Raw genomic sequence first — 9,789 nt, 5'->3', positions numbered from 1 at the left:
GATATGTAGTTAGACTAGATCTATGTATTCATATCCTTACCATATTGGTATTGTGTAATTCTCTATATAAAAAGCTCCTATCAATAAATAAGATGATGATTCTCTTACTATCTCTTTGTCTCTCCACTTTATTCTTCATCAATCATCTTATATTAAGATACCAACAAGGCAACTGGTACAAGCTAAATGGTACGTAGGAAAAATATAAGCAGAGACCAGCAACAGATGGCCAACAAAAAGATAACCAAATATGTCCCTTGAGTCCGACTCAGCGGTCCCTTCCTCGAGCAGAGACTGGTACTTTCCCTCACCGCCCTTCATCCACGCGGCAAAATCCCGAAAATACCACCGAAGATTCTCCACAAACCCCAGACCATCCCCCTCCGATTCTCAGCTGCCATTTGCCGCCGGCGTTTCGTCTCCCAATCCGGCTACGCCGTTTCGTGCCGTTCCTCCGAGAACTTTCAGCCATGAAAGGCCCCGCCGGAGAGTTGACTTCTCCCGCCGGCGAGATAAGCCGCCGCGAACAGATGTCAACCAGCCCGTTTCCGGCGTCCCCGACGGCCTCTCCAATAAACGATCGGAGGCGTCCGGCGACAAGTTCATTAGGTTTGCCGGGCCCAGCTTCAAGCTTCGGTGGAAAATGGCCTTTTCGGTATCGGTACATCTCTATCTCTCTCTCTTATACATAGTTTGATTGTGATTGGAGCTCATATTTCTGTTTGTGCCTGGCAGATTTTGATGACAGTTTTCTCATCAGTTGTGTACCAAAATTTCTGTTTACATAGCCAAGTGGATGAGCTGCAGGTATTTTTTTATTCATCAAAGATTGAATTGAAATGGTGTATGCAACTTAGCTTTTAGCTTTGATCTATTTTCTGCTTTCAGAATTATATTTCCAAGCTTGAATTTAGATTACAAGCCTCCCATTCGTCAGACTCTATGGAGCTCATCAGTTATTCTGAGCCGGAGGGTGATCTTCCCAACAGAAGCTTGAAACGATTAGCTCTTATGGTCTCCCTCATACTTTTGTCAGTCCCTGTTGTAGTTTTCAAGTACATTGACTACGTCTCGAGATCACGATCACCAGAGAACATCTCTGAAGAAGAGTCTCTAAACAAGCAGCTAGCGTACCGTGTTGATTTGTTTTTATCAGTCCACCCGTATTCTAAGCCATTGGCCTTGTTGGTTGCAACACTATTGCTTATTTGTCTCGGGGGGTTAGCACTCTTTGGAGTGAAAGATGATAGCTTAGTGGAGTGTCTTTGGTTATCGTGGACGTACGTAGCTGATTCAGGCAACCATACTGACTCTGAAAAAATTGGCGAAAGGCTTGTTTCAGTTTCCATTAGCTTTGGTGGGATGCTGATATTTGCAATGATGCTTGGACTTGTCTCTGATGCAATTTCGGAGAAGTTTGACTCATTGAGGAAGGGAAGAAGTGAGGTTGTGGAGCAAAACCATACTTTAATCCTTGGTTGGAGCGATAAGTTGGTAATATTATTTTTTGTTATTCCTTTTGTATTGCTAGTTTCCTTTCATTACTTTGTTGTGGGAATATATTACGTCAATTTAACTTGATAAAGAGTGATTTGACTGAGAATGCCATTGTGAATTCAGGGATCACTGTTGAACCAGATTGCGATAGCCAATGAGAGTTTGGGTGGAGGGATTGTTGTAGTTATGGCTGAGCGAGACAAAGAGGAAATGGAACTTGACATTGGCAAAATGGAGTTTGATTTCAAGGGAACATCTATAATATGCAGAAGTGGGAGCCCTCTTATTCTTGCTGACCTGAAAAAGGTATGGCGGTCTGCTTTCTTTGTTACTTAATATAAAAATATAGAAGGATGTCCTCCCTCTTTGATGTCTATCACCATTCTTTTGGGACATTCCTCATGCAATGATGGCACTATACAGTACTGGTTATCCAAACTTTTAATCATATACCTCAGTAGGCTCATTGAAATGGGCTGGTAATTAGTTTTCTATTTATTTATTTTTTTACTTATTTTATTTATTTATTTTTATGGGGACTTAAAGGCAAGTTGTTACAATATCCCTAGTTGATTTAGCACCAACTGGGATATTTTTTAGTATTTACAGGGAGGAGAAATAGAAGAATTAAAAATAATGGAAGGGCAGACTAGGGAAGACAACAAGAACAATATTACAGGAGAGGTAGTCAGTTTCATTTCAGGATCTCTGAGAAGTAACAATGACAATGTCTCTACTAAAGAAAGTAAAGATGATTCCTGAAACCCTGACAACAAATTACTAATCCTAGCATTAAAAACCCTAGTAAATTGGGATAAGTCAAAGCGTAAATAGCCTGTATACACAAATTAAAATACTTAAATAATAATTTGATTATACTCCATCATTACCCCCAGGTGACATAACGCATTCCTTTCAAGGGAGATGAGGTGCTGAAACACCTTTGTCTAGATAAGTTCACATAGGTGTTCAAGATCAATGTCATAAAGACCACATAAGAGTTCAGTTACGAATTTTACAGTTAGTAGATTGAGTAGAAGACAACAATCGAGAGGGAAGACGTTAGTCTGGACTTTGTGAGAACTGGAAGTAAGGGGTGTTTGGACTATGGCTCACAATGAAGGGGATTTCAGACTTGCAGTGGAGGGGACTTTCGTTGACTTGTAACTTCCACAATCTCAAAATTTTGATGCATAAGAAGGTGCTAAAAAGGGGATTATTATATCTGGTTATTGAAGGAACTCTCTCAATCACTGATAGAGTAAGAACTCCTGATTCGAGGATAGGAAGGTCATGCTCAACAGTGGTGGCAGTTTTGCAGGTTAAAGAATATTCCGCTGTTGTTAAGGTAGCATTTCAATCAGCCAGGAGTCCCAGGACATGAACACTGCAGATTAGATCTGCAAAATGACGGTGGTGAACCCAGAGATGTATAGGTTCGTCAAAAGAGATGTGTGGCGCTGTAGCATCATTTGTTGTGTGGGGGTTGTATAGGTTAGGAAAATTCAGGAATGGTGTAGGTAAATAGAGCGGTTGTGCTTGTTAGATGGTGGCAGACAGCACGACTGGATGAGCTATGTAGATCAACGAGATGAGGGGTGCACATGGAGGTCTCTAGGTTCGTCAACAGAATTATGGTGCTGTAGCGTTGCTTTATGTGTGAGGTTTTATAGGTCAGCAAAATTCTCGGATGGTCTAGATAAATGGAGCAGTGGGGCATGTGATGAGAAGATGCAGCATCAATTAGGATAGAATTTAGACTTTTGAGTGATTGAGAGGAGAGGAAATTAAGGGGTTGGAGAGGAGAAATAAAACAATAAGGGGAAAGGAAAAGACAGACCAGAGAGAGAATAAAAATATTAGAGCGGTGATAGTCAAGATTGATATAAGGAAATGTAATTATCCATGAAGTCTGATAAATAACGATGCTCTGTAAAAAAAAAGGAAAAAAACACACAATCTGATGAATTCTAAAACTCTTAATATAAAATATGTTTTACTAACCCTAACATTAATAAATAGGCTTCATGAGCCCAAGCTTAAATAACCCCAGAAACTTGAGATACCTAAAAAATGAAGACTATTCTGTGTATATAGTTGAACAAAGAAAGTGATGCAGGAGCCAAGTTCAAATTATATAGATACACTCAACTAATAATAAGCATCATAGAATTTAGAGGTTGTTACAAGTACACTTCACAGATGTATTTTGAGCTTACTGTCTTCTGGATTTACTTTTTGTCATTGTTCAATGTATTTAATGTCATCAGCGTTCGACGTTCCTAAGTGCATTAGTTTGAGGGATTTCAGTGGTTCATGCATGGCTCTATAAGAATGCGTTGGAAACAAGTCTTCAGGAATATTTCTTATGCTTTTCTGCTCGTGTGTGAAGCATGATTACTTGGACTGTTTTGCGAGACACCTTTGCTGTGGTGCCAAATACTTGTGTGAAGCCAGAAACATTCTAATTTTTCTCTAGGAGTGTGTGTTGGAACCATACTGGTGTGAAGCTCGTAGTTTCTGATCTTTGTATACTTTGTGCTATTGTTGTCCATTAAAGAAACTTGTTTAGCTTGGCATGTGATACTGAATCGGTTTATGTTCTTGTGACAACTCAAATATTTTATTTTGTCACTTTTAATTTCATAGTTTCATCAAATAAGATGGGGGAGGTTTGTTAAATTTCCTGAAGCAGTTTGGCTCTCTTTCCCAAGTGTCTGTAAGCATTGGAATATGCTAATGGAGTTCACTTTGCACCTTACTTGTGAGTCTCTTATTCTTCTCCAGCTTTGTTATCGGGGTGTTTAGCATCATATGATCTTTTAACTACTGTAAAAATCAATTAGAAGTACATTTCAAAGTTGTGTTTTTCTCTGTTTTGTTCTATAAACGAAAGAAACAGAGCATTTTGATGATGTTCTACGGCTTTGTATTCTTAGCTTGCTGGATTTGAATATCAATTATTCCAAATTGTTTATATTCCGCACCAAAAGATCTCTGAAGTACTAGCACATATGTTTTCTGTTGCATCCAATGACATAATTTTGAAAGTATTGATGGATTTTGTACGCTTTGTCATGCGTTTCCTAAAAACCATCATTTGCAGGTATCTGTCTCGAAGGCACGTGCAATAATTGTCCTTGCTGAAGATGGAAATGCTGATCAGGTATAATTTGCCAATTGATGTGAAATAGCTGTTTTCTTTTTATTATTCATATTTATTGTTTAAATGTTGATGAACTATTTATTTTAGGTATTAATGCTTATTTGCCTTGGGTTCTACTTCACTCACAAATTGTGCTTAAATATTTGATACCTTACAAGAATATTGTTCATTATATGTTTGTTTGGTGCAGAGTGATGCCCGTGCATTGAGAACTGTTTTAAGCCTGACTGGAGTGAAAGAGGGGCTGAGAGGACATATTGTTGTTGAACTAAGTGATCTTGACAATGAGGTTCTTGTTAAACTTGTTGGTGGAGATCTTGTTGAAACTGTTGTGGCTCATGATGTAATTGGTCGTCTGATGATTCAATGTGCTAGGCAGCCTGGACTTGCACAGGTCATTTTCTGTTTTTCTTTTAGCATCGTTTGGGTGGGGGTGATAGCATATTGCTTTACACATGTTTGGTGATTTTCTTCATTTCAAGTTCGTATTGAGTTTTGCATGGCAATTGGGTAATCCGTTCTTGTTAATGCGATGACAGATTTGGGAAGATATCCTTGGGTTTGAAAATTGTGAGTTCTATATCAAAAGATGGCCACAGTTGGATGGCATGCATTTTGAGGATGTTCTGATCAGTTTTCCTGATGCTATTCCTTGTGGAGTCAAGGTTGCATCATTGGGTGGTAGAATTATTTTGAACCCGGATGACTCTTATGTTCTACAAGAAGGCGATGAAGTACTTGTCATAGCAGAGGACGACGATACCTATGCTCCTGCAGAATTGCCTATGGTGAATTCAAGTTTCTCTTAAGCATAGAGCTTTTAAAATATCTGCTTGGTCTGTTTGCCAATTTGTTCCATCTTTTTTTACTGGTAGAAGTATATTGAAGGTAGATTAGTTCTCACGGATGTTGGCCTGTTCTTGTTTTTGGTGTTGGAGTATATTAAGTCAATAGGTCTAGCGTAGCATCAATCCCCTGTTATCCAAAAGAAGCAGAGTGAATGTAAATTAGACATTGCTTGCTTCTTGTTTAAATCATGCTGGATTTAGGCTCACATAGTCAGGTGGGTGAAAGAAACAATATGACTAATAAATGACAGATCTAGCAATAGTATCCTGCATTAAGACTTTCTTGTGACTAGATTTATTATCTATTTTGTCTTCTCTTGTATTTTGTTTCCAGGAATAAGCAGAAGTTTTTGTCGAAAAAAAGGACCACAGTACAATAGAGGACAAGAAGTCCTCAAAACAGTACTAAAATACAAGCTGAAACACCAGAAGTACTAATATCAGTTCAGTGCTCAGGCCATTGACTGTTGCTATATGGTTGTTGCTGGCACCATTCTTTGTGACTGTTGCTACAACTTATCCCTTAGATGAAATCACATGCTTTCTTCTTTTCTTGCCCAACCCATCCCTTCCCCATACCTCCCTTACAACTTTTCCATAATATATAATGCTATAGAAGTATCTTGTCTTTATGCATATGACAGTTCAACAAAGTGAAAATAAACGAAAAATTGAGTGGAACTGAAGCTGTGGAAAAGGTTAGAGGTCAATCTCTTAAAGTCCAAATTAGGATGATGCCCGTGGAGTTTGATTGAAGGGGAGATGCCATAATAAAAACTCACAAAACTACAATCACTTTGATCATTCAGGTCAAAGAGGCATCTTTCATTCAAATTTCCCGAACAGCAAGAAAGCCACAGAAGATTCTACTTTGTGGATGGAGGAGGGACATAGATGATATGCTTGTGGTAAGTTCTTTCTATTGATTCCCCTAATTTTTCTTTTTCTTCGCCTCAATGATGCAGGTCTGGAGAGGAAGTCTACCCAAAGACTTTGTTGTTCCAAAGTCTGCAGAAAAGATACTTTTATGTGGTTGGCGGCGGGATATGGAGGATATGATTATGGTAATGCCACAGGATGTCTGCAATCATGCTCCTAATACTTGGGTGCAGTTCTAGTATACAATCTGAATAATGGATGATAATCCTCTTGGAGATATCTTCATGTTCTTGCGTAGCTGCATATTAGATTTCATTCTTGGACTTCAGTTCAAAATTTTAAAATTCCATTTCCACGAATACATTTATGTGATTCGATAATTGTTAGTTTTACCTAAGTAGAAAATTACAGCATTTATGATATTCAGGTGTTGGATGCCTTTCTAGCCCCTGGTTCCGAGCTCTGGATGTTCAATGAGGTTGCAGAGAAGGAGAGGAAAAAGAAGCTCATTGATGGCGGTCTTGAAATCAATCGTTTAGTTAATATATCTTTAGTTGACCGTGAAGGAAATGCTGTCATACGGCGTCATTTAGAAAGCCTTCCTTTGCAATCTTTTGATTCGGTGAGCAGTTGATTTTCTATACTTCACAAAAAATTGGTAAACCAATTCGTTTCAAGAATGCATCAGGTTCTCTCAACATTGATAGTTGGCCTGTACCGTTTTTGGTTGTTGATGTTTATAATTAAGCACGTCTCTTTCCCGTAATTGGTTAAACATACTCTACTTCATATGTGTAGATCTTAATTTTGGCTGATGAGTCTGTGGAAGACTCAGCAATTCAAGCTGATTCAAGATCTCTTGCCACTTTGCTTTTGATTCGCGATATTCAGGTAATTTACTCTCTGCCCTTTTACTACCCCATGGATCATGAATTTATTGAAAAAGTTGAACATGTACAACTGATTCTTCAATTCAAATTTGTTAAACATTTTATTCTGTGTATAGGAAGCTGGTTTCATTATTTTGGTCAAAGACTCTTTATTTTTGTGGTTCGTATACTGTTTACTGGTTCACCGGTTCATCCAATATTGTTTCCTATAACTCTCAGCGACTGACATGTATCGGATCAGAAAGCTAGCATATAACACATGTTTGTATTGGTTTCGTAACTTTCATTATTCAGCCTGGAGTATTTAAGTATATTCATCATGTTATTGATGTTGAAATGGATGGTTGGCTTTTGGTTTTTTGGTTTAGATGAGTAGTCGTGTAATACCAAAAAACCAAAAGCCAAGCGTAACTGTATAAAGATACACATAAGTATCTTTATAAAGCGTAACCAAAAGCCAATACACATGTTTGTATTGGTTTCGTTACTGTATTACTTATGCTTGTATTAATCAAGATTTTTCCTTTTCACCAAATAGTTATGAATTTAATAAGGACTATTTTTGAGATTTGAATTTCATTGTCTATATCTTATCTACTTTCACCAAAATACATTTTGATTATTTCAGGCCAAGCGTCTCCCTATGGTAACACATGTTGAAAGAGGAAGCTTCTCACAAAGTTCATGGATAGGGGAAATGCAACAAGCTTCTGATAAGTCGGTTATAATTAGTGAAATCCTGGACCCAAGGACCAAAAATCTATTATCCATGTCAAAGATCAGTGACTATGTGCTATCGAATGAGCTTGTCAGCATGGCCCTCGCTATGGTAGCAGAGGATCGGCAGATAAATGATGTGTTGGAAGAGTTGTTTGCGGAGGAGGTATTCTCATGTTTGATGAAAGTTTGTTCTACACTGTAATTAACTCATTCTTGGAACTTCCCAGGTTTTAATTAGGACAATTAAAGATGGTGAATGATCATCAGCTTCTCTTGATGATGACACATAGCCTTGCCTTTTCCGTTATAGATTCCGTTGTGTTTTTGTTTTTATTCTTCTCCTTTCCTTGATGGTCTTTCACTCACCTATGTCCAGTAGTCTAGTTGCGCCGTACATACTGCTCTTATACCAAATGTATAGGACATGATAGAAGTTTCTATAGGGTGCAACACCTTATGTATTATCTTAAGAAATTGTCAATTTTCATCGATCTGGGGACATTTGGAACACAACAGCCTTAAGCAGGATTTTGTGATGATCATTATGTTAGAGGGTTTGGCATCATGTATTGGGGTTCTTGATAGCAGTCCTGTGTGTTTTGAATCAAAGTACTTCATCTGGAAAAGTGGTTGGACTTCACTTCTACCCTGTTTTAAGAGAATTATTTATTTTATGTTTTTAGCAAAAAAAAGGTTAGCCTCACAAATATTTAAGCGCTTAGTGTCACATTTTCCTTAGTTTTCACTTATCTTTGTTACTTCAGATACTTATAGCCGTTCCAATCCCCTTTTTGTGGTTCATTTTCTTTTTGTACTTGGCTAATTTTTTATTTCAAAACATAACATCTTACATGTTATTCAGGGAAACGAATTGCAAATAAGGCAAGGAGATCTTTATCTCCATGAAGATGAGGAGTTGAGCTTCTATGAAGTACTGTTGCGTGCACGACAAAGGCGAGAGGTCATGATTGGTTATCGTTTAGCTGATGCTGAGAGAGCTGTCATCAACCCTCCTGCTAAAACTGAGAGACGAAGGTGGTCAGTGAAGGATGTATTTGTGGTGATTGCAGAGAAGGAATGATTCTGAAATCAACAGTGAAGGAACTATTAGAAATTCTATAGTACGGGATGGTCATTCTTGGAAGAAAGTCCCTGGCTTGAAACTAAGAAAAAGTTGACAATCGATGTTCTTTTCCAAAACTCAACTTCAAAATAGCAGACCAAGCATGGTATCTGGGCAGATTTCGGTTGTCGCTCGGCTGTATTCTGTTATCAACAGTGGATGTTTGCTTTACACATACATGAGTCAAAGCTATGGGATGTGGCCATTGAGAGCGATCAAGTTGGTGCAAGTCACATTGTTTGTTTTCCTCTACTCAATCATGTAGCTAGGCTTCCATATCTGAAGCTATATTTGTTTCAATTTAGCCATCTAAGGTTAGGAGTATACTTGTACACACATTTCCAATATCAAGTATGTTTCAGAAAAAGATTTCTGGGGCCTCTTGTCACCATCAATTGATACCAATCTATCAGAAATGTCCCTCAGTTCATACTACAATTTACATCTCCCAAGGCTGGCCATCCCATTACACTAATATTTTGACTAATGCGTTACATGTAGGAAAATTTTCGTCATAATTTATTTAGTGTCACATGCGGTCACATTTTGGATAAACAATGCCATAAAGTAAAAACGTAGCTACAAATTATATTAATACATTGCGAGTTTTGGTCACGGTCATTGAATTAATCAAGCGAAAATTCTTCTACGCATTAAGATGCAAGT

General features: G+C 38.0%; 1 protein-coding gene across 1 annotated transcript; it reads left to right on the top strand.

Moving 5' to 3' along the window:
* Nucleotides 1-250: 250 nt before the first annotated feature.
* Nucleotides 251-9,485, top strand: LOC101306400 (ion channel CASTOR-like). Its single transcript, XM_004309820.1, has 12 exons — nt 251-661; nt 736-807; nt 889-1,494; nt 1,621-1,803; nt 4,604-4,663; nt 4,854-5,057; nt 5,203-5,451; nt 6,321-6,419; nt 6,818-7,012; nt 7,189-7,281; nt 7,909-8,163; nt 8,863-9,485. Exons 1-12 carry the CDS (start codon nt 251-253, stop codon nt 9,079-9,081), a joined length of 2,646 nt encoding a protein of 881 aa, XP_004309868.1. The 3' UTR covers nt 9,082-9,485.
* Nucleotides 9,486-9,789: the final 304 nt, after the last annotated feature.

Source organism: Fragaria vesca, unplaced genomic scaffold (genome assembly GCF_000184155.1).
Source record: "Fragaria vesca subsp. vesca unplaced genomic scaffold, FraVesHawaii_1.0 scf0513090, whole genome shotgun sequence".
Lineage (NCBI taxonomy): Eukaryota > Viridiplantae > Streptophyta > Magnoliopsida > Rosales > Rosaceae > Fragaria > Fragaria vesca.
The sequence above is the reverse complement of the archived record's forward strand: the minus strand, read 5'-3'. Positions and strand labels throughout refer to the sequence as shown.